Consider the following 25169-nt stretch of genomic DNA (forward strand, 5'->3'; position numbering starts at 1 on the left):
TTTTTAAATATTCAGGATTATCGGGGTATTAGTTGATTATTTATAATAAGAAGCAAAGTTTATACAAAACAATATTTTTCATAGTGTCGCCACATTAAAAATGCACCAGTCAAATAAGCTGTGATTGCATTGTGAGAGGATTATTTTTCATCACCCTACAGAAAGATACAGCGGGTTTTTTCATATTAACATCATTGCAAATATGCAGCTTTACATCAAGTATTTTAAAACAAACAAGATTTGTGCATGTTTGCTCAGTGTGTGAGTTCTAGGTCTGAAATATCTGTAGTGGGAGCTGCAGGCTTGCAGCGCTGCACGTGCACGTGCGCACACACACACACAAGAGCACGAACAAACATGGATCTGGTGACCAAACCGAGGAGCAAATCCGCCGTGTGGCTGTATTTTGGGCTGAAGGCAGACGACAAAGGACAACCTTTAAACTCCGGGGAGGCAGTTTGTCGTTTGTGCAGAAAAATCGTGCTCGCAAAAAGTGGAAACACCACGAATCTAAGAAGCCACCTGAAGAGGAGACACCGGGCAGATTTCTTCGACCCTCCTTCCTCTGCCAGTTTGGGAGGATTCGAGACTCCAGGTAATGAATGTCCCTGCAGATCCACATCAGATCCCGGTCCTGGTAAACAACACAAACTGTCAGACCAACGAGGGTTTCTGCTTCAGCAAACCTCCAGCTGATGTTGATGTCTTCATCTGGTAAAGATCAATATTGAGTCTCGTTGCAATCAGATGTGTTGCAACCAGGAGATAATTAAAACCTGCAGGACCAGAGACCCTCCAGGACCTAGACCCCCTGCAGGACCAGAGACCCTGCAGGACCAGAGACCCCCCCAGGACCGGACTTTGACACATGTGCCATAAAGTTTACATTTTTGGTGGGAAAATGAGTTTTCCAAAATCATGGTCTCACCCTGAAAGTAACTGGTCAGTCTGCAGAGGTTAAATAAAGGGCCCCCTCCCCCGAACCACGGTCTGCGTCCCTCCCCCCATGACCAAGCCGGGGTCTGTGTCCTACCCGCTACCCGATCCAGGGTCTGTTTCCAAACTCAATCTGTCTGTCTGTCCTATCCTCTTCTCTATTCTCTCACCCCAACCGGCCAGCAGAAAGCCGCCACCTCTGTGTCTGGTTTTGCAAAGTGTTCTTCCTGTTGAGGGAGTTTTTCCTTTCCACTGTCGCTCATGTGGATTTGTTGAGTTTTTCTCTGTTAAAATCAGCAAGAAAGGACTTTGTAGTATTTAGTGCCATATAGATAAAGTTGAATTGAATTGAATTGGGAGAATTACTGTCACTTGTTGTTGTCCAGTATCTTTTTCTGCAGGTTCCTGGGCTCTGGGACTTGAACCGGGAACCGCCTTGTTGTAAACAGAGCTCACCACTACACCCAACTCATTCTTCCTCTGCTGTGATCCTCCAGGATTAGATCTCAACAATGAGGAGTTCTTCGAGGACGTTCCCCTCCCGCAGTCGGCGTCGGGTCACTCCTTGTACGTTCCAGACGCCGTGCTGCCGCCGGGCGAGCCCTGGCTCCAGGGCGGACCCTCCCGGGCCGTGCTGTCCCTGCCCTCCTGCCTCTGTCTGGGGGGTGACGTGTTCTCCAGTCTGTCTGCTCCCGGGCCGCCCGGCGACGAGCGGCCGGCCGACGGGAAGGTGTTCACCAAGTGTCTCCTGCAGCAGGGCGTCATGTTCGGGCCGTTTGTGGGAGAACTGTGCAGAGGACCGACGCCGGCCAGCCTCCGATACGCCTGGGCGGTGAGTCAACACTCACAATTCAATCGGGACGTTCCTGCAGATCAACGTCTCTCATCTCAGACTATTCCACCACAGTGACTTCATTCAGATTTCAGACTCCTGCATATCATGAATTAAGCAGCAGATTCTTCCAATTGGCCAGAATCTTTCCAAAAACAAACTAAGAATAATCATCTGATGTCCATGAAATCCCAGCACAGGTTTCCATTTTATTTGTATAGAGGAAGACTTTGTGGAGCACTTCAGGAAGAATATTAACAGGAGAACACCAGAATCTGCATAAAGAAACAAGGGTTTATTCATCTATTTTACACTTGGTCGTAGTAGTTTAGAGTACAACTCTAAAAGGGTTATTTTACCGTCGCATATGAGAGAGCGTCATTTTATATTTTCTCCTCCAGATCCGCGATGACGCAGCTTTCATCTACATCGATGCTTCTGACGAGAACAAGTCAAACTGGATGAGGTATGGAGTTAATATTTCCTCCCTTTTTGATTCATTTCTTCTCTGGATCCCTGTTTTTCTGTGATTGTTTGTGTGTTTCAGGTATGTGAGGTACACCAGCAGCGAGGAGAAACACAACCTGGTGGTTTTCCAGTTCTACCGCCACATCTACTACCGAGTCTCTCAGCCCATCGCAGAAGGAGCGGAGCTCCGGGTCTGGATCGGGAAGGATTACGCCTCCCTGCTGGGCCTGGGAATGGGTGAGCTCTCCTTTACCGGCTTTTCCCTCGAATGTTAGACATCAAAACCAGCGCGGATCATCTCATACCCAGCCACAGTGAGTGAAAATATAAACTCGGGATTATTTGTATTATGTGGCCCTCCTGCACACACCTTCGAACAGATATTTAGCAGTGCATTAAGGTAGATTTCTCTTTTAACATTGTAGTAACATAAAGAGATGGGAATATTGGCACAGAGATGATCTGCAAGTCCTACCTCGCTACTGGAAGCAGTTAAAAAAGTTTGCATGAAGCGGCTCTCTGGTAGGAAAAAGCTGCAGAGTTAATGGAGGAGCTGATACACTTCGGGGTTTCTCTCCCTTTTCTTCCATAATAATTAATCTTTCACACCAGATTCATCCAAAGTTGCACGGTCGACTTGAATCTCTTCCAGATGTCCTCACATGATAACAGTGGAGAAGGAGATCCATCATCTCCTTCTATCAATACTGCAATCATTCATATTGAATTCACACTCAAAATGTATTTTGTAGCAGACATAATCAGTTTGTATAAAATCATGGTTATGATTTCAGTCAAGCTCGCTGCTTTAGATGAAAATGCTGGTAGAGCTGCCGTCTCCTGCCGTCATTTTCTGGTTCATTATGAGGTAATAGACAGTTTCTGTCCACAGTACTTGGGGTTTATTAACAGTTTCCCTAATTTAGAACTATCTGCATGTGTGTGAAGTCTCGTGGCTCCTGGTGAAACAAACGGTTCTTAAACTGAACCGAACGGATCCGACAGCTCGGCTGATGTGTCACACAAACAGACGTGCTAATTTAGTAAGACACACAGGAACTTTTTATTCATACACTACTTGTCCTTGGAACGTAGGAAGAAAGCGGAACCCCACATTGCTCAGTGAGAACATGCAGACTGAATCCAGGGATTATTGCTGTGAGGCGTCGGTGTCGCTGATATTTTCCTTTTGGTCGACAGGAGACAACGTGAAGTGTGAAGTCGGGGACAAAGAAACGGCTCTGCGTCTCCTGCAGGACATCCAGCTGGTCACCCTCCCCGAGCCCAGCAGCGCCTCCCTGTGGTCCGACCACAGCCAATCGCAGAGCCCCATGCCCGTCATCAGCGATGTGACCACGGTGTCGACGCCGGAGGGGGCTCCGGACCCGGGAGCGATTCCCACCTCGGCCCTCCCCCCCGCCTCCCTCATCTCCTTCCCGTCTTTGGGCTCCTGCGTGACGGAGAAGTACGACTTCGTGCCGGGAACCGAGAAGCTGCTGAGCAACCCCAGCGCCACCAGGAACAGCCCCTGGTACTTCTTCGGCTTCGAGCCCGACCTGGCCGGGCGGCCGCTGGATCGCAACACGGCGGTGTGCAAGCTCTGCGTGGATCATGTGGGCTGTGTGGGCGGAGCCACCGACCTCCAGAACCACCTGACCAACAAGCACGACATCAGACCACGGGACGGCTACAAAGACCGAGGCTCCACCGCAGGTAAGCTCTGACTTTCTGCCTTCTACTGAACCTGAATGAACCGCAGGAATCGTGATTTATCACAGTTCAGTCTTTTGCAATATTTTTATTACAAATATTGATCTCGTGATACGTTTTGATAGTTTGTGACGCCCTGATTCAAACACAATCAAAAAATCAAACATTGACTTGCACTCAGCATTTCTGCTGTTGAATCATTTCAGACATCACGAGTACTGGTGCATGTCGTGCATCGTTGAAGTGCAATCTTTTGGTTTTTGCATGACGTCCGTGGAAAGTTAACCCTTCAAGGTAGTGATGATGGTGGTGGCGGTGTTGGAGCGAGCGGGACGTGAGAGCAAAGAAAGAACGTTACTCAAAGTTTACAACAACCGCACTCGCTGGGAAACAAGATTGAGTGTCCATACTGTGTGGAGATGATTCTCGGTACGAGTGCTTTGACCTGCAGGTGATACCGAACAAGAAATCAGAGCAGAACTCAAATCGGGGAGAATTCATGTTTTGGATCTCGTGTATTTCTCGAAAAATGATGATGACGACGTGAGCGACACGCGCTGGGAACTGGTCCTGAAAATCAAATGTGTTGAATTTGTTCACTGAACTCAATGTTGAAGTGATAAAAGATACGACTGCTTGAAAAAAGGCCGGGCAGTGAAATATATCTAATGAGGGAAACCCTCATTTAATGTTACATTTAAAGTATTTTTGCTATTTCAATGACTTGCCGCTGGGCTCTAGTGTTACCTGCAGGTTTGATTTCACAGTTTTATAGAGAATAATTTCAACTAAATGTTTTCATTTATCGTCTTTGCACAAAAGCAGCTTTACTGGACTTTACTTGTTCATTCATAATCAACTGGAACACTACAATTCTTTTCTTTTTCTTTTTTTTAATATAAGCAAGTTATTCCCAGTTCAAGACAACTAAAACGCCAAATCCAACCAAAGAAGCAATTTCAACTGGCCTCCGGAAAATAACTACATTTGAATATCTTGGTCCAAATATGAAACTTTTTTTTTCTTTTGGAAAAAGGTCTGAAAAAGTAGCATTGTCGAATATTCAGCTGCATAACAACTGTAGAGATGGTCACCAGATCTGGTGGTTTACATAATCAATCATATTTAAGCCTTTCACACATACTTGGACTCTGTTTACACAAAGTTTCAAGTGAAAATGCACTGTTTTTGAGTTTTTTGTTTCAGAAAATGTTTCACAACTGTGTAGTTTTCATATTGGGCCACTAGTTGGTGCTGTTGTTTGTTTTTGGAATGAAACCACACACATGCAGCGGAGAACAATCTGCTCTAAACATTAACAAGAGGAGAGACCGAGACATTCTAGTGGACAGACGACCAAGTTGAATTATTTCTTTGACTGTCAAAATAAAAGTACCAAGTCCCAGGAGAATATGAACTGGGAGTCATGAAACTGTGGAGGAAACATTGTTCTGATTGTCTCTACTGAGCATGTGGACATCTCCTAGTTACTATAGCCTTGGTGACCAGGAGCAGCAGCAGCGTTTTTGCTCGTTTACACCACAACAGAGTCGTAGCGTTTTTCCATAAAGTTGCGTTTTCAGTGCCTCTGAGCACCGTTATTATGTCATGTCATGTAATAAAACTTTTTTTATTTTTTTGATTTTCACCAGCTCCGCTTCGCTCCCTGCCACTGATGACCTCCAACAGTTTGGTCGGCATGCTTCCCCTCGTGTTGTCCGCTTCTGTGACCAACGCCATCGCCAACTTCCTGATGGTGGATCTTCATCCCCCCGCCCTGACCGAAGGGAAAGGCTTCAAACAGCTGATCCACACCCTCCTGCCCTCCTACCGGGAGCTGCCGTCACCCGATCAGCTGGAGACCCTCCTGAAGGACCACCACGCCAAAGCAAAGGCCGGCCTGCTCCAGCTGCTGAGGAGGAGCGGCGACGTCGAGCAGGTGAACGACTACACGGCCCCCATTGAGTTTGAGCCCCGGAGACGCTGGCACCGTTTCAGCAGTCAGAGGGACGTTGGTCATTTCGTCACAGTGAGCGTTGACGTTTGGCTCCACAGCTGGCAGGGCAGCACTGAGCGCTACCTCACGCTCTGGGCTCACTTCATAGACCGTTACTTCGGTTTCCACAACCTGGCGCTGGCGACCCGGAGACTGAGCGATGGGGAGGAGAACAGCGTCCAGGCAGTGGAGAGTCGGGTGAAGGCGATGGCTGAGGAGTGGGGGATCTCCCAGCCCAATCTGCTCCTGCTGGGCGGGGAGTGGAGAAACGGGACCAGGAGTCCGATGAAGGGGGAAGACGCTGCAGGGAGCGCCCCGCACCCCAACTCGACAACATTCCTGGAGAGGGACGACTCGGCGTCGCCCGACGAAGCGTCCGGGCTCAGTCTGTCCAGCGGAGGACTTCCTTCCATCCCCTGCTTCTTCAGCGTGGTGAAGGGCTGCATCGAGGAGATCATGCTGCATCCCGTCATCTCCAAAACCCTTCGCCAGGTCCAGATGTTTCTCTCTGCCCTGGTCCTGCCAGCTACTCAGAGTAAAGGCTGGTATAAGTTTCACGCCCAGAACATTCTGCAGAGCCTGACGAAGCAGGAGAAGGCCAGCCTGGAGTCGTGGGCTCACAGCTCGCCGACCTGGAACAGACTCTACCCGCTACTCAGCACGCTCGTCAAGCATAAAAGTGTCTTTGTTGATTTAATAAAAGTGGATAAAAGTGAGGTTTTGCCTCACGAGGACTCGGAGTCCAGTTCATCTGGCAGCTGCTCTGTGATCTCCACCTCCATCGCTTCATCAACAAACGTCCCGGCTCTGCGCTCAGACTGGAGGGTTGTGGAGGATCTGTGTCTGGTCCTCAAGCCTCTGGACGTGGCCTGTCGGACTCTCGCCAAGGAGAACTTCCCCCGTCTGTCCCTGGTCAAACCCATCCTGACCGGCTTGCTGTCGCGCCACCTCGTCTCGCGGCCGACCGACTCGTCGGCCATCTTGAAGGAGATGAAGAAGATCGTGAGGCAACACCTGACGAGCTGCTACGAGAACCCCGCCGTGAGCCGGGCGCTGAGCGTGGCGTGCGCCCTCGACCCGCAGTTTCACGGCTTGAGATTCATGGAGGTGAAGGTGAGTCTGCTGAACCGCTTTGTGATTTCATTCATTCACCAGATGCTTATATCTAGATTATATATCTACATTTATACTAAAATATGGAAAACCATCTAGTCTTCCTTTTTGGCCACTAGTTGGTGCTGTTTTTTGTTTTTCTAATGAAACCACACACACACACACACACACACACACACACACACACACACATGCAGCAGAAAACAATACTCTACTATAAACATTAACAATGGGAGAACAGAGACATTCTCATGGACAGACTGCTTAATTTTGATCGTTATCACGGTGACTGTCAAAATAAAAGTAACAAGTCCCAGGGGAATCTGGACTGGGAGTCATGACATTCTGGAGGAAACGTTCTGAATGTCTCTACTGAGCATGTGCAGAAGAACTACTTACTAAGGCGTGAGTGCTTCCGTTGTCTACATGAAAACTGAGTGGGAGCGGCTGAGTTTTGTACAATACCAAGGTTTTATTTCGGGGGTTTTCACTTGAAAATGTTCAATTCTTCTACTTTGAAATGTTCCTGGTTCAAATCTGATGGGACACCACAGCCCTTTCATTTCTCACGCTGCCCCTTCTGTTATCGTTCCTACCGTAACTTCTGAATGCCTTAATGTTTGATTGTGGTTCGTGTCTACAAAGCTTCTCAAGCCTCAGGAAGTTTGACCGGAGTTGAAATGTTTCTGTCCTGATTATCATCCAGGAGCGGATAGCCACTTTTGACTGGCTGAAGAAAGAGGCGGTGCGGATCGTGAAGGAGGACCGGAGGAGGAGTCGGGGTAAGACGCGCAGGCAGAACAAGAGAAGCGTCTCTCCGGGCTCTCCAGAGTCGGACCGCGACTTCCTGCGGAGGAGCAAACGTCTTAAAGAGTCTCGACCCATGAGCTTCAAAGAAATGTCTGAGGAGGAAGAGGAGGAGGAGGAAGAGAGCGATGCGGGCGAGCTCGACGAGCCCGAGTCCACCGAGCCGGTGTCTCAGGACGGGCTCTCCGGAATGGAGTTCCTCCTGGGAGACCTGTTCTGCTCGGCTCCCCAGAGCCGGCAGAGCTCCGTGGAGGAGACCCTGGACATGGAGCTGTCCTCCTTCAGAGCCGACAGGGGGGCGTCGCTGGGCGTGGAGCCCCTGCAGTGGTGGAGGACCAAGGCCGCGCAGTTCCCTCTGCTGGCCACAGCAGCTCGGGCCTACCTGGCAGCGCCGGCCGTGGCGGGAAACGCTACACTGGACTTTGTGGAGGACGGCGCCACCTACAGGAAGAGATCCAACATCCCACCAGAGAATCTGGACACCATCTTGTTCCTCCATCACAACAACATACCAACGACTGAGAGCAGACAGACGATGGCGAAGAGTGACGACAAGAACAGCGGGAGTTAAAAAGATAAAAATCACCTGAAAAACACTTGAGTTTAATCAACTGAGCTGCACATTGATTTAACTCTCACAAACTTTATTCAGATGAAATCAAACCTGACTCAACCTGAGGACTGTGTGAAACTATGTGAGGAAATTCCAGAGGGGGAATGAGAAACGACAAGGTTAAAGTTAAAACTGATACAAACCTAATGCAAGTTTAGAGCTTTAACCACATTATTCCCACCACAGCTTCCAACCTGAACGTCACTCATTCTTCCAACCAAATAGTTTTGGTTGAACCCTGGACTGGTGTTTCTTGTGTTTTAAGACGTATTTGTTAACAAACCAACAAATTTCATGTATTGCTCGCGGATCTGCTGTCGACAGTATTTTCTGTTTTGAAATATACAGAAGATCCTGAAATTGATCCAAACATTCCCAAGCGGGTCTGAAGTCCACGTCTGGACGGACGAGGAGGATTTGACCTCCACAGAATCCTGCAGGTGGCCGTAATGTTGAGGCTGGTCGGTTTATGTTTGGGCTCCTTTCAATTCCACCTCGTACCTTTTCAGCATGTAGTGCCTTACTTTGTTCTGAAGCTGTCGCATAGCTTCAGCATATTTTTCCACCACAACTGACGTAACATGTTTCTTTTGAAGTATAATTAACTGACTACAGCGTGTGGAATCACTCTGCATGGTAGCACTGTGTTAAACACCTACCACCCGCCTTTTTATTTAGCATTATTAGTAGTTTCTGCTATTCAGTGGATAAGATAACAGATAACCCGAATAAAGAGCTAAAGAATCTGGAGGAGACGGTTTCCCTTTTTGACTGTAGATCTGCTGTACTGTGATATTGTACATCGTTTGCACAATAGAAACTCGGTAGCACAAAGGCCGTATTGTCCTAAACTGTGGTATTGTTGAAATGACCTTATTCATGCAACTCATGTGACGTAATTGTACCAGAAGGTTTTTAATAAATACAATGTATTATCACTGGATTGATGCCTCTGGTGTTTTTGCCTTTGAGAAGAGTCGGAAAGGAGCCGTCACTCACCCAAATGATCATCTTCATTAAATATAACTTTAAAAATACACTTTACAATGAGAGCTCGAACACAGACCGAACCTCCTGCAGGATTGAGTATAACAACCACAGTAATGGCAATTAGCATATTTTCTGAATATATTAAAGCCAATAACATCTTTCCATTAATGTAATAAAACAGTGACAGATTTTTCACAACCAACAAATGAATGACAACTACTCCATCCACTCACTCCACCTTTTTGATCAGCGAAGCTGCGCAAAACCTGAAAATGTTCTCCATAAATGTATGTATTTTACTATTAATATTGGATGCAGTTATTACATTTTTTTTTCATGCTGCTTCAGTTACTGTAAGGAACAACCAGTTTGTTACCCACCTGATCACTCACAGCATTTTAGATGTTCATGAAGCACTTTAACACTTTACGGATAAGGCTAAATTGCCTTTTGGGAGAATACATGCATACATTAGCACATTTCATACTTTACTGTAGAGAGAAGTTTATTATAGCCTCTTATAAAGTCAACAATAATGATACTATTAAAGCAAACAGAGCTCTGGTATCAGAATCGTATCGGCAGATATACTAATTTGGGTATCGGATCGGAAGTGAAAAAACGTGTCTAAATATTTCAGCACTATGTCAGAATCTGCATGGATACTCTCATGGAAAGAAGTGTAAATTGTAAAAATAATTTGTGAAATCCTATTATGTTTGTCAAGTAATTTTTTATTGGAGTCAAATATACCTCAAGTTTACTCAAAAAAACAATTCCAGAAACATTTTACAATGTATTTATTGGTCGAATTCATACTTTACCCAAGCTTGTAAATTTCCATTAAACTTCGGGAAAGTAAAAATCCTTAATGTCAAGCCCTGCTTGGATAAAACAATTGGGCTGCATAAGTTTTCTCATACTATGCATCACGTCATTGCCCCCCCCCTCGGTTTTCAACCCCCCCCCCCTTCTGTACTGAGCTGGAGCCAGGACTGGTTGGTACAATAATGGATTGAATATCTTATTACACTATTGACAAGTTTTTATCTTATGGGCTTTATTACATTGAAAAAGTTCACAATTGTTATTTTATTGGCAGGTATTGGCCGTTATTACGTGATCAGTTATGAGAATTGTGTCTTTATAGTTTAGCTTCAGCCATGATGGAGTCGGAGGAGAGTGCAGCCTGGCTCTTCTTCTCCCCGAGGTTGTCCTGCCGTAGACGAAGACGTACGAAGGCCAGCAGAGTGACAACGGTGAGGGTGACGTCTACCTGCTGCAACACTTTTCTACTCAACTCAGGCCTCGTTTACACAAGAACGTCCATCCATCCATCCATCCATCCATCCATCCATCCATCCATCCATCCATCCATCCATCCATCCATCCATCAACTTTCTTTCCCGCTAAGTCCATTTGGTCTTGCGGTGGCAGTACAGAGAGACGTCCAGGCATCCCTGTGCCCAGTAACTTCCTCCATCTCTTCTGAGGGGACCCCGAGACGCTCCCAGGCCAAGCCAGAGATATAATCTCTTCAGCGAGTCCTGGGCCGACCTCGGGGCCTCCACCCAGTTGAACGTGCCTGGTAGACATCTAAAGGGTGGCGACCAGGGGGTGTCCCAATCAGATGCCTGAACCACCTCAGCTGGCCTCTCTCAATGTGGAGGAGTAACGGCTCGGCTTTGAGTCTCTACCGAATGGCTGAGCTCCTCACTCGGTCACGAAGAGTGACGCCCACCACCCTGCGGAGAAAACGCATTTCGGCAGCTTGTACCCGCAGTCTCATTCTTTCGGTCATGACCCAGAGTTCATGACCAAAGGTGAGGGTGGGGATGGAGAGCGACCGGTAAACAGAGAGCTTTGCTTTATAGCTCACCTCCTTTTCACCACAACGGCCTGGTACAGTGACTGCATTACTGCAGTGACCGCTGGAGGCCTTCATGTGACGCCGCCACAAGGACAACATCATCTGCAAAGAGCAGAGACTTTAATTTATTGTCAGAGAAACACAGATTTAAAAAACATTAAAAATATATCTCATAATTCAGAATTTTTTTTTTTTGAATTAAGAAATGTTTAATCCAATATACGCTAATAAATGATAACATTAATTAATTAATAACTAATTCTCAAAAATATAAAGACGGAATAAAAATATTGTGACGTGACGTCATTATTGTGTACTTCCGGGTTGACTGTCATGGCGCTGTCCTTACGTTTCTATGAGGAGACGAGTTAAGGACTTTTAAAACCTTTTGGGGGGGAAACCCTCACCCTTTCTGTGGGAGTTTAAAGCTTTTCAAAAAGCCACGATGCAGATGAAAGACTACCTGAAGTGGAACAACAGAATGGCCGCGGTTTACGCTCTCGGGGTTTGGACCATGATCGGCTCGCTTGGTTACCTGAAATACTCTGGAAAATACGACCAGGCTCTCCGTGAGGACACACACACACACACACACGCACACACACACACACACAAACACACACACACACACACACACACACTGAGCTTGACACAGAGACGCGCATCCTGAGACACACACAGTGCCTCTCTCTCTCTCTCTCTCTCTCTCTGCAAAAAACCTTTAAAACTGTTTGAATGGCTAAAATATTTGTTTTAAATCCATAAAATGCCTTTAAAATGTGAAACCGCTGCATCAGGAAAAACGTCTGAAATTGTGTCAATTGCATAAAGTGGACAAATCAGTTAAAATACCTAAAATAGGCTGAAAGCTTTCAAGTTTCTTAAACAGCTACACCTAGATAGATTTAAAATTCACTTATTTAATAACCTTAAAATGAACTGTACGTTACGTCAGATTAGACAGGAGAAGTAGATTATTTCTGCCCCTTTTCTTTGGTAGATTTTTTTGGGTGTTTCCACTCTATTGTGATGAAACGTGATTTATTTGAGATTGTTGATATGATTCTGAAGGTGTAACTGCATTTTTCTTTCTTACACACTGATTCCCACTTATAGTGATCGCATATTCACTAAACTGCGTTGACGTTACCGAGACGGAACTAAACCCCCCGTTTCTCCCCAGAGAAAGTAAAAGAGGAGGAAGTTGAGCAGGACGAGAACACGGTGGTTTACACCACCGCTCACACCAAGAGCATCATCATCTACAAGAAGGACTTTGTCCCATACACAACACGGATCTACAACTTCCTGCGATCGTTCAGCGCCGAGCCCCCGAAGACGGAGAGCGACTCAACGCAGCCGGGCGAGAGAAGATGACACCTCCGGTAGAGTTTAACTGTCAGGACTTTCTTCTGAACTGAAAGAAACCCAGCGAGGCGAGCCCGAACTCCTGTGAACTGCAGACGACGGGAAATGAGAAGAAGAGCTCGTCCAGTCAAAGTTTCGCTTCTCTCCATTGTGATGTTTCAATAAACTCATGCATGATGTTTCCATTTGAATCGGACCTGTTCTGATGGCGATCAATGAAATGTTCCACAGAAGAACTGCTTCAGGCTTTAAACGACACAAATAAAGAAAAATCACAGAGAAAAATGAAATGGATACGGACACTATAAAACCAGAAAATAACTAAAGGAGACAGAGGGCAAGCTTGAAGAGGCAGAAGAGAAATAAAATTCTGAATTGTAGAAACTCTAAACTGACGACAAACAAGCAGAAAAAAATGAAGAGATTAAAATCAATAAAATGGAGCCCAAGATGTTTTCTGTTCGAAGAAAACGTCACAAACTAAAGAACCAAAAAGAAAAGGAAAGGAAAACTTTGTGACACAACCAGATTTTGTTTTTAGATAAACAAGTATAAAGAATGAAGAATGAACATGAAAGACATAAATCAATGACAAAGACACAGCATTGCCACAAAAAACACACATTTCTTGAAGAGAGATAGTAACTTTAAAATGACAAAATAAAAAAAAAACACTTAAGACTTAAAATGAATGAATAGAAAGTAAAGGACAAGAAAGACATGAAATAACAAAAATATGTCAAAAATGACCACAGACAGATAAGATAGGTTAAAACATTTATGAATAGAAGTGACTATCTACAAATACATTATAGAAATTACACAGCCTATAGAGATTTTTTTTTTTAAATGTGCAATTTAATCACCACTTAAGTACATTTTACACCCTGCAATCTTTCATTACTTTTAAAACCAGCGGGATACAATAGTTACAAATACTCACAAGCTTTAGTTGAGTTGTATTTCTTTGGTGCTTTGAGTATTTTTTTTCATGGTAGTGTACATTTTACCCCATGTGATCTAGGTGCCGTGTGACAAGAGAAGTCTACATTTGTTTACGCTGGAGTAATATTTAGTTACTTTAAAACTTTAAAACGGAATGTCACATCATCACAAGGTTTAAATGTAACTTACACTTCAAGTACAATAAGTTCCACACTAAGTACTACTTCCTCAGACTATTGTTACACAGTACCTATACTTGTAATCGAGTAAAATCTGAGTAAAGTACTAGTATTTGAGTACATATTTTCAGTGAAGCTCTGAACTTCAGCCACTTGGGGGCGACGTCATGACGTCGGCTGACTTGTGAGGCAGCTTATGACGTCATGGCGTCACTAACTCCGGAAGTGGAGAAGCAGCGTGCTCCTACTGCTCTGACACCAAAACAACAACAACAACAACAACAACAGCAGCAACCATGAGAGCCATCGTTCAGAGGGTCACCAAGGCCAGCGTGACAGGTGAGCGTCAACCCGACAGGAGCTTCAACTCTGCAGAAACGAAACAAAAACCGCGAACGTCCCCAACACCGCCGGGTAGCCGCGTTAGCATTAGCATTAGCCTCCCCGGCTGGAATGAATGAGACCCGGGGCAGAGGCGCTGCTGGAGGCGGCCGAAGCTCCGAGGGGAGCCGGGTGTCAGCTCCGGAGCGCCGGGTAGATCCGGGTATTAGCCCGGAGCTCCATCTGGTGTTTCCCCACAAACCCAGGGAGGGAAGGTGTCCAGGCTGAAAGCTGCTAGTATTACATCTTCAACATAGAATTAAACGACATTTCCCTAAAACCAGAGCACACATGTAATAAAACTGCCTCCATCCTGTGAGACCAAAAGTCTTTTTAAATGTACCTACTAGGGCAGATAAAGAGTTGCTTTTTTAGTGTTAAAATCATGGTCTGGTCCAGAGATCTTTCACCCGAAGCTTTTACAAAATGATGTGCAAGTATTGAGGTTCACCAGTTTTCTCCTCTTCATCTCTCCAGAAAATCTGCCAACACTACAATAACTGAGGGTTCTCATTCTTATTCAACATTACAGATAAAAATCAGTTCATTAGAACATTGTCCTTCATCACTTATTAGTCAGGAAGTTACACTTTTTTTTAAGTCAATTTTGCTAATTTGTGCAGAATGAACACGTTATTATTTAGTGTTTATTTTGTAATTTCTGTCCTCATGTCTTTGGAGAAACTGTCCTCTGTCGCTATTATCCATTTTGGGTGAATTTGTGTGTGAGGAGAAATCTTGATCAGTGATGGGTCCTGGGAAAAACGATGCACTGATGTGGCGTATCTGTGGTCCTCTTGTGTGCAGTGGGAGATGAGACCATCAGCTCCATCGGACGAGGACTGTGTGTGCTGCTCGGATTATCAGTGGAGGACACACAGAGGGATGCAGACTACATGTGAGTGTGTGTGTGTGCGTGTGTGTGTGTGTGTGTGTGTGTGTGTGCGTGTTAAATGCTCCCGTTGTCTGTATTGTGTATTAAATAGAGGTCAGGGGTCTCTCACTGTGGTCCGACCCGATCACTTTTTCCTCCTCTACTTTTTCCAGAGTTCGTAAGATCCTGAACCTGCGTCTGTTCGAGGACGAGAACGGGAAAGCGTGGAGTAAGAGTGTGATGGACGGGGAGCTGGAGGTGCTGTGTGTGAGCCAGTTTACCCTGCAGTGCATCCTGAAGGGCAACAAGCCCGACTTCCACAGTGCCATGCCTACAGAGAGCGCACAGCCCTTCTACAACAGCATCCTGGACAGCATGAGGAGCTGCTACAAACCCGAGCTCATCAAAGGTGGGACACCCCCCCCCCCCTCCAAGCCTCAAATCCAAGTACCTAGATTATATGTTATGAGTAATGTTTTTCAAAGTAACAACTGCTATAATTTACAGCTGAAGATCCAGGTTGTAGAGCATCTTCCTCCCACTAAGTTGTGTAACTGAATCAGTCGATAGACTGACCCACACAGCCATCAGCTCAGCTAACGTTGATGCCAATACAACAATAATACAAGTTTTCTCCTGGTGACTGTAATCTAATACTTTATTTCCCAGTAACTTGCAGCGATCATGAATCCATCAGATATCAGCGTGTCTTTTGAGACGATCCCAGTTTAGTAGAGTTTGGACACAGTAGTGGGTTTGTTGGTGTTCCTGTTGAAGTCCTGTCTTCTGGAAGCTGTTAGAGGTCAGTTTGAGCAGAGTCCCTGAACGCAGCAGTTTGCTGCCTGTGAGCTAATTAAAGACTAAAGTGTCCTCCCACTCGCTGCCCCGTCCACACTGCCGTGAGGTGGGGTGATTACGGGGGTGGACTATCGGCGTGGTGACGGTGGCAGCGAACTGGGTCGGCCCACCGGGGAGCAGGTGAGGAGAACACCTTGTCCCAGAGAGGGAGGCGTGAGGCCTCCTAATTAGGGCCTCCTCCAGAGAGGAGAAGTGATGAGGCAGCACTTTGTCCTGAAGCTTCGTTCTGTAGACCTTCTCATTAATCTCACAGAGGACTGGAACAACGCCTCACATCACTCTTCCTGTCCCGATCAGACTTTCATCCTGCCAATGTCAGACTTCCTGTCTTCATTTTCAAGTGATGTCCTTAAATCCAAGGTGAACTGTGAAGAACATGCATTTGTGTCATGGGGTTTGTGGGTGAAATGAAGCTCAGACTGATCATTGTTAACAAAGTACACAAATGAAGATAGTTGAAGATTCTATACAAGATTACTGTGTCTCTTATACAGTACAAAGTGATTGATCGTATATTTGTATATGGTTGTTTGGGTGTAAACATGTGTATTGGGAAGATGTGCACTGTCTGGGTGAATGTGTATGAATATATTCTCTATCTATCTATCTATCTATCTGTCTGTCTGTCTGTCTGTCTGTCTGTCTGTCTGTCTGTCTGTCTGTCTGTCTGTCTGTCTGTCTGTCTGTCTGTCTGTCTGTCTCGATATATTTTTTCTCTCTCCCACACGTGTGTGTGTGTGTGTGTGTGTGTGTGTGTGTGTGTGTGTGTGTGTGTGTGTGTGTGTGTGTGTGTGTGTGTGTGTGAGTGTGAGTGTGATATATATATTGTTATGTCTTCAATATTATATGTAATTCTTACTGTATACATTTTAATATATTAAAGTATATTTTCAATAAAGAGAGATCATTATATAAGAGGAGTGTCAAATATTGGAGAAGGGGTAGGATTACATAAGTTTTACTTCTTGTGCCTTTTCAGGTATGTCAATTAGATATTAGATATAGGATGTATGTGTGTGTGTGTTTATGAGAATGTGTGTGTAAATGTCTATTTTGTGTGAATATGTTTTTATAAAATACCAATTTATTTATTTACGTTATCAATAAGGGTTTATATAAGGATATATGTATGCAATTGGAGTATATATAGATACATGTACATCAGTACACTCGAATTGTCACTTGCCTGGAATGAATGAATTAGATAAATAAATATATCAGTTTTAAACTTTATATCAAGACTTCCTCTGGAAAATCTGTCAGGAAGGGCATGCTGGGAACATTTAGATTTATGACACTGCAGCTTTAACCCTACAGCTAAACACTGCTAATATACCTCCATGGTGCTGAAGCTGCTAACAGCTATATTTGATGTCTCAGACTAAATCCGTTCCCAACCTGTTGTCTTTCCAGACGGGAGGTTTGGTGCCTACATGCAGGTCCACATTCAGAACGACGGACCTGTCACCGTCGAGCTGACGTCACCCAGCGGACCCTCTGACCCCAAACAGGTAGAGTACCCCACCCCCACACCCCCCACCCCACCCCCCACCTCGAGTACAGATCATCCTTTTACAAATATGTTATCAAAAGTTGTCTTCATTAAGCTATTGAAGTTCTTAATATCCTCAAATACTCTTTAATTAAAAGTGAAAACGTATTTTCGACGCATTTCAATGGATGACCCATAAACTGAAATGAGAAGAAAAAGCGGCTTCCTAAAGTGGAGCTTTGGTCTCTTTTTGGTTTTGTTTGCATGTTTTACCTCTTATAGCTGCATTAAAGCTAAACAGTTGCAGCTTGTGGTGTTCCACAGGGCTCTGTCCTTGGTCCCTTTTTAGGACCATGTTTATTGATTAGGTATTAATTCAGATATGTGTGAAAAGGCTTTTGGTAAATGTCATAAAACTCGGTTTTAGCTTTATTGATTGACAGTTATTGCTTGAAGGCATCTCGAAGCTTTTCTAGTTGGTGGCTCACATTCACGTTCATACACCATCACATGTGTTTGTTTTGAAATTACATGAAAAAGTACGATGAGGTTTTAATTATAGTACAGTGTGATGGTGGCACTCTTTTCCCTTTCAAATGCAGACAAAGTGTTTCACAGGCCTGCGCCTGATGTAGGAAGTATAAAATGTTTTATAAAGTCCAGTTTGGTTTGAAATATAAGGCTAAAATGTGTCTAATGTCAAATGAAATATGATTTCATTTAACTGTAATGTCCACTGCACAAATCTATTTTCATCTCTTATTAAAAGTCACTGAAACGTCCCGATTCCGGTCATTGGAAGTTTTGGATCAACACCCCCAGACAGACAATTTACAAATTTTACAATCAAATGCCATTGCCTTTTTTTTTAACGTTGATGGCACGGAGATTAATTCTACTGCAGTGGAAGTCGGCGACACCTCCCTCATTTAAGCGCTGGGGCAGGAAAGGGCTCTCTATGATCCCACTGGAGAAGTTAAGATAAAGCCGTAGCAAAGAAAAACACAAATCCATTCAAACCTGGACTCCCTTCATAGAATTTATTGAGAACGTGCCGCTCACTTCACAACACTAATAACACAATAACATCATATGGAAGACCAGCTGGATTTGGTCGGCTGATCGTGAGGGTTGCACCTTTCGCTTTGTGGAAAACCGTCATTATGTCTTTTGCCGTTTTGCATTCTGATGTTTAATGTCTCAACAAACCCGCGTTTGAGTGCGTCCAAACAGTGGGACATACAGATGTACAAACTTGATTTGAGTGTAAGTTACTTTTCTCTTTTCCTATTTTTTTTTTTATTTTGTTTTTGTTTTTTTCTCTGGTGGGAGTGGGTGGGTTATCTTTGTTATCTTGTTCTGTTTGCAAAAGAAAAACAATAAATAAAGTTCTTCAAAAAAAAAAAAAAGTCACTGAAATAATTTAATCTATATTGAAATCGTCTTTTTTAATTTGACTATAGTGTTTATGGTAATTGATTACCATATTTCATACATAGTTTTTATTAGGTGGTGTAGTGGTGAGCACTCATCTTCCTCCTCTTGTTCTTCCTCTGTCTCATCTTCCTCATCTTCCTCGTCCTTGGCTCTTTCTCATCTTTGTCCTCTTATTTTTCTTCCTCCTCTTCCTCTTCTTTATCCTTCTTGTCCTCCAGTTGTCTTTTAAAGCCCTAAACTGACTCCCTGCCCATCCCCCCCCCCCCCCAAAGTTGAGCATGAAGAGGAGGTGAAACAGTCTTTCGAATGTTAATCTGTGTTGTGGATGTTTTTCTGCGGGGGGCCAAGGAGCCGCAGCCAAGACTGAACATGAGGGATAAGGGAGAGCCAATAGGCTCAGCTTGGCACTGGGGGGTCGGGGGTGGGGGTGGGGGGTGGGGGTGGGGGGTGGGGGTAGGGTGGATGAGGCCACAGCTAACAGACAGTGTTCCTTTCTTTCCATGATTCTGCGCTCAGTGTCTGCAGGCTCGAGCTGAAGCTGAGCGTCTCCTCCAGATTCACCACTGATAACCAATCAAACGACTTCTTTCATCACGACTGATGATGGCCCCTCTATATTTTCCGTATCAGCGTGTGCGCAGAGTCCGCGTGACGTCAAAATCGTCATCCGCCCACCTGGGGTCTGCTTCCGAGGTGCACCAACGACTCGTCCACCAAACTGCAACCCTGGACATCTCGTCCATGTGGTTCTGGACAACTCGTCCATGTGGTTCTGGACAACTCGTCCATGTGGTTCTGGACATCTCGTCCATGTGGTTCTGGACATCTCGTCCATGTGGTTCTGGACATCTCGTCCATGTGGTTCTGGACATCTCGTCCACGACAAACCTTTCCAGTATAATTGATTTGAAGAATAGGATTTCAAAGTATATTTGAGACATTTGGAAGGATATTTAAGTATATTTAACACAAAAACATAAGATATATATTTCATTATCGTCCACGGCAAAAAAAAATTCTGCATTATTGATTTGAAGGATTTCAAAGTATATCTGACACAAAAACATTGGAGCTTAATAATCAACTTGATTTATGAGTCTAATAGCCTTATAATTATTTCCCCATATTTCCACACCACGACTCAGATATGGAAGAATGAAACTTATATAATAAGTTGAGTGAATGTTGATCTCTTTGATTTTACACCTGATGCCAATATATTTTGCTAATTTTGACTTTAGTATATTTATATGTGGCTTCCTACTGAGCATTTCATCAAAAGTGTTTCCTGAGAATGTATTTACATGCACTTGTTCAATTTGTTTACCATTAAGAGAATGGTAAACAAAGAGAAACAAAGCCATATGATACTATACTAAATATATATGGACATATACGAGATATATATAAAATATCAATTAGAAATAACAATATGTAAAAGTACATTTTTCCCCAAAACTTTCTGAAATCTCATCCGAGGATAAGTTGTCCAGGGTTGCAGTTTTGTACAATCCCACTCCGACCCTCTGCGGTCGGCGGCGCGCAGCCCAACTTTCGCAGCCTGTGCGCTCCAACTGCGCATGCGCCAGAGCCTACTGGGAACTCGTGAGAGGAGATCCCCCACATCTCCCCGTCTGAACAATCACAATTTAAAAGCATATAAAGAGCCAGACGGCTCAGAACTCCTGAAGTGAAACATAAACTACTTTAGGAAAGGTGGAGAACGCCGCGACCAGAAGTGGAGATAGTTTCGTGATCGTTAGGTTATGGAACGCCCACGGAAGTGAGCCCAGAGTGGCGTATGGATGCAATCGTGTAGCACCCGCGGCCTGCACACAGTCTGCGGACATGCACTGCGGAAAGCATGGGGGGGCCTTTAGAAACATGATCCCGTCACAGACTACTTCTATGCTCCTGCTGGTCACAGTTTATTGACTCTTTCACATATTTAGAGCTACTTACAGACTCGTTTTAAACTTTTAGCTCATGAATATGTGGCGGCTGCCACCAAGATTTCGGCGTGTGTTTACGAGCTGCTTTCTGATGATGAGCCGCATACCTGCCTCCACCCCACAGGGAGGAGGAGGAGGAGGAGGAGGAGGAGGAGGAGGAGGTTTGGTTTGGTTCAGGGGGGGTCTCTGAGTGTTTATTGTGTGATGAGACAAAAGACTGATTGAGGGATCATGTGGAGTTGAGACAATCTGCAGATGCAGACTGAATAAAGGCTCCTCAGAAGTGGAGACTCACTCCGCAGCTCCACGTCACCTTCACTCTGGCTCTCGTGCATGTTGGTAAAAAAAAAAAGACATACTAAGAGAAATTTTTTACAAAAGTTAAAATGTAGCATGTCTTGGACTGCTTGAGTTTCTTTTCACACACCGACTGGGAATCTTCCATGTTTGTGGCACAGTGAGGAAACCGTGGGGTTAAACCTGTCTTGACAAAGCAACCCTCATGTTTCCTCAGCTGTCGAAGCAGGAGAAGCAGCAGCAGAGGAAAGAGAAAACCAGGTCTAAAGGACCCTCGGAGTCGGGCAGGGAGAAGGCCGCCCCGCGCTCCCGACAGGACCCTAACGCCAGCAGCGGAGCGGAGGGCGACGTGTCGTCAGAGAGGGAGCCGTAAACCAAGTGAGCATTCCCACCTCCGTGCTGCTGGGGGCAGCAGTGAGCTTTCATTATTCTGTGTGCCTGACTCTTTTAGGCCCCGTTTACACGGCAACGTTTCACGTGACAACACCTAATCCGTAAAAAAAAAAAGGAGTGCGTTTACACTGCAGCAGTGGACACAGAGGCAACGATGTAGTTACTATGCCAGGCCACGGGAGGGCGCTGTTGCTTGATTTTGTTATGAAACCACACAGACATGTGCAGAGAACAATATAACTATAACGTGAAGAAAATGGAAAAAACCCGACATCCGTATGGACTGATGACGTATCGGATGCAATCAGGGGTGAGTCTTAACTATTAAACTACTGATATGGACGATAAAACTAGAATACTGACCGCGAGTTGTACCACTACAGGGCCGCCATGTTTGTTTACAACTGGATGGGCACAAGGAAGGGGAGGGAGGGGGAGAGTTGCGCATGCACAGTAAGAGCGCTCCATAGCCTCCGACAGTCTCTGCAGGAGGGAATAGCGACCGTGAAAGAATCTTTCCACCTTGGGAACCGGGATAAAAACTTTACAGACACAGTGGATCCGAACACTGGTGTCGTGTAAACGGACCCCCCCAAAAGTGAAGAAAGTTTTGCGGATACACTCGTATTCGCTGTCGTGTAAACGGGGCCTAAGAGTCGAGGCTCAAAGATTACTATCCAAGGCGCCATTCTTTTTTACTACATCTTTTTCGCTCGATAGATTTACTGCGATTAACTAGTCCCGCACCGCTGGGAGCACGTACACCAAAAGCACATCAAACGTGTGGAGACTTTAGGAATAGTGTGATATGACTTTTGTCAACAATTTGGCAAACAATTTCTGCAAAAATCACCAGTCAAAGTGGATGGAATTTTGTTGAAAAACACAAAATGAAGGGGATAGTAGAGTGCTGTGAGCGGCAGACACACACAAAATTTTATGTGAAATTTTCTAGTTGGTATTACTATTCATTAGTATTTGAATGTATTCAGATTTCTTTTTTCCACTTCTGGGCAATGCAACAATCAAAAAGTAAGAATAGAGCTGTGATGTTGCCATGGTTACGGAGTTACAAGCTGTGGTTGCACACAATGCTTATCCAATTGTAGTGTTCTTATGTAAATTGTGCTGTAAAGGTTCAAGGAGAATCTAATAGTTGATGTTGCACTGCCCCCAAGTTGACACTAGAGGGCAGTGCAACGAGTAGAAGAAATAAGGAAAGAACAACCATTACTTTATTACATGTGAACAATCATGTGTCTCATCATGAACAGTCTTACTGTCATGGTTACAGCAAAAGAGTGTTCAGAGGAGTTATTCTCTAGATCAGTCTCAGACCTCGTTTACACGACACAGAATACGAGTGTAAATGCAAAACTTGATTCACTTTTGGGGGGTCCGTTTACACGACACCGGTGTGCGGATCCACTGTATCGGCAAAGTTTTTATCCCGGCTCCCACGGTGGAAAGATTCTTTCACGGCCGTGATTCCCTCCTGCAGAGACTGATGGAGGTGACAGGGTCCTGTTACCCCACCCCCCACCCCCCCATTGCAAATAGTAGGCCCCCGTAGTAGTATGGTTCTGTATTCTAGTTTTATCGTCCATATCAGTAGTTTAATAGTTGAGACTCTCCCCTGATAGCATCCGATGCATCATCAGTCCATACGAATGTAGGTTGCTCTCCATTTTGTTTACGTTTATAGTGTGTTGCACACATGTCTGTGTAGTGTCATTACAAAAACAAGCAACAGCGCCCTCCCCTGGCCCGGCATACTAACTACATCGTTGTCTCTGTGTCCGCTGCTGCAGTGTAAACGCACTCCTTATTTGTAACGGATTAGGTGTTGTCACGTGAAACGTTGTCTAAGGTATCTTCATCCGAGAACCTCTGCGTGTTCGCAGACTGCCTGATTCCATCACAACAAAACAACAAGTTCTCATTTCTTCCCCTCAGTGGTGAAGTGCGTTGCACGGATTCTTGTAAAATTATTAATTTATTAAGACATTATTTTCACGTCTAAATGTAAATGTTAAAGACTCAGACTCAAACCTCCATCTCTATGTTATAAAGAGAGAGTGCCGACCACTTCCCCACCTTGCTGCCCCTCTGTTGTCTATAACACAGCGAAGACTTCAGCTTTCTGCTGCCGTTTCCTCCCCTGCAGATGTCGCTCCAGGACGTGACGGCGAGCCCCGCCTCCCTCAGGAAGCCCCTTCCCAAACTCTCACGCCTGGCGGTGTAGCATCCCACTTCCTGTTTCCTTCGTCCCCTCGCCCAGATGAGCGCAGCCTGAGCCGAGTCCTCAACTCCTCTGCAGTTTTACGGGAGTCGAACACGGTGTCCCACGCGGTGTGACGGGACACAGCGGACGTCTGTGGCTCAGCAGCTTTCCGCACGTTGTCCTGTCCTTTATGTCCATGTTTGTGTCCCAGCCTCGGCTCTGCTCGGAGACTCCGAAGCACCTGGACTTACGGAGCAGAGACTCATTGAACGTAACGATCTCCAGCGACTCTGCTGAGACTCAGCTCTCCGCGACATAGAGTATATCTCATAGATCTGAAGTCATTGCAACAAAACACAAAAACAAATCTCTAAATATCTTTCAGGCCTTTTTTTCTTTTTACCTTTTTTTTTTTCCTGCATCTATTTGCACTTCATGTGTTGCACTTAAAGGTACCTTATGTGTTATGAACGTTATGTTGCTTTTGGGCACTGGGAGGCAGCAGAGAGTCACTGCACCACCTGGTGGTACACACTGGTATTACCGGGTAGCTATTGGCATGTTAGAATACGTACATTTCTCTGCTCCAGTCTGATTATTCTCAACTTGGTATTGAAGAAATACTGTACCTTTACAATCATCCTACTATTTTCAAGAAAACAACCGTCTTTTGAATGTTAATGTGAAAACGCAAAGCAAATAATAAACCGAATAATGATATTTGCTCAGTCGTCACTTTCTGTAATATTTCCACTTGACCAGAGGACCAGAAGGAGGGACACGCAAATCATTTTCTCCTCATAATGTCTAAACTTTTTGGAATAATTGCAAAGTAATATTGAAAGATGAGTGAAATCTGAGCCCCCCCCCCCCACCGTTCGGCCGTTCTTCGACTGATCTAAATCTTCTCTGGTGTTTCAGGAGAAAGTTTTATTAAAGACGAATTGTTTGTCCTTATTTCTCCTTTCACCACCTGGAGCATCTTTACCGTCCCAACTTTAGCTTCTTTAAACCTTTTTTTATTTATTGTTTAATTTTTTTTTTAGTTCATGGAGACTATTCCTGGCCATGTGTACCCCCCCTTTCCCCCCCTGAGCTGAGGCTTCTCCAGCGGTGAGGAGTTGGACCTGACCCAGATATGTCTGCTCCTCTGCTGCAGTGCTCTGGAGCGGCTGAACACGAGTACCTGATTACACCTACTAGTTACTTTCCTGATACTTTAAAAAGTATTGCTAACAAGAGCAATCAGAGATTTCTGACCTCCGCCAAGGTCGACACAGGGCAATGACATATATTCCACATCCAGTTCAACTGCCTTTATTCATTTATTTAGTTTGGTGATCACATGATTTTATTGCATAATTTTAAAGAACACAGGATAAGACAATATATTGCAAAATGAAAATTTTCTAATGTAACAATTATCACCACCAA

At 44.9% G+C, this 25169-nt stretch overlaps 3 protein-coding genes across 3 annotated transcripts; all 3 read left to right on the forward strand.

Annotated features, from left to right (window-relative positions):
• Window positions 1–357: 357 nt before the first annotated feature.
• On the forward strand, window positions 358–9417 carry LOC308109766 (E3 SUMO-protein ligase ZBED1-like; the record flags this gene model as incomplete). The annotated part of the gene is made up of 7 exons (XM_080463570.1): window positions 358–595; window positions 1434–1768; window positions 2170–2234; window positions 2316–2473; window positions 3437–3949; window positions 5599–7055; window positions 7762–9417. The coding sequence occupies 7 exons, from the start codon at window positions 358–360 to the stop codon at window positions 8431–8433; spliced, it is 3438 nt and encodes a 1145-aa protein (XP_080319696.1). The 3' UTR covers window positions 8434–9417.
• A 2233-nt stretch (window positions 9418–11650) lies between these two features.
• On the forward strand, window positions 11651–12896 carry LOC308109759 (small integral membrane protein 26-like). The gene is made up of 2 exons (XM_080463559.1): window positions 11651–11904; window positions 12519–12896. Exons 1-2 carry the CDS (start codon window positions 11781–11783, stop codon window positions 12710–12712), a joined length of 318 nt encoding a protein of 105 aa, XP_080319685.1. The 5' UTR covers window positions 11651–11780; the 3' UTR covers window positions 12713–12896.
• Window positions 12897–13999: 1103 nt separating this feature from the next.
• dtd1 (D-aminoacyl-tRNA deacylase 1) lies at window positions 14000–24704 on the forward strand. The gene is made up of 6 exons (XM_080463543.1): window positions 14000–14166; window positions 15016–15106; window positions 15256–15491; window positions 17354–17451; window positions 21336–21496; window positions 23679–24704. The coding sequence occupies exons 1-5, from the start codon at window positions 14124–14126 to the stop codon at window positions 21489–21491; spliced, it is 624 nt and encodes a 207-aa protein (XP_080319669.1). The 5' UTR covers window positions 14000–14123; the 3' UTR covers window positions 21492–21496; window positions 23679–24704.
• The last annotated feature ends 465 nt before the right edge of the window (window positions 24705–25169 follow it).

The sequence above is a fragment of the Lipophrys pholis genome, assembly GCF_963383615.2.
Source record: "Lipophrys pholis genome assembly, chromosome: 5".
Taxonomy (NCBI): domain Eukaryota; kingdom Metazoa; phylum Chordata; class Actinopteri; order Blenniiformes; family Blenniidae; genus Lipophrys; species Lipophrys pholis.

What these genes read in the sequence shown, in the direction of transcription:
- LOC308109759 (XM_080463559.1), top strand. Translation starts at nt 11,781, where the DNA reads ATGCAGATGAAAGACTACCTGAAGTGGAACAACAGAATGGCCGCGGTT. An exon ending in AAAATACGACCAGGCTCTCC is followed by an intron (nt 11,905 to 12,518) that starts GTGAGGACACAC and finishes GTTTCTCCCCAG; the next exon opens with AGAAAGTAAAAGAGGAGGAA.
- dtd1 (XM_080463543.1), top strand. Translation starts at nt 14,124, where the DNA reads ATGAGAGCCATCGTTCAGAGGGTCACCAAGGCCAGCGTGACAG. An exon ending in CAAACCCGAGCTCATCAAAG is followed by an intron (nt 15,492 to 17,353) that starts GTGGGACACCCC and finishes TTGTCTTTCCAG; the next exon opens with ACGGGAGGTTTGGTGCCTAC. An exon ending in GACCCTCTGACCCCAAACAG is followed by an intron (nt 17,452 to 21,335) that starts GTAGAGTACCCC and finishes ATGTTTCCTCAG; the next exon opens with CTGTCGAAGCAGGAGAAGCA.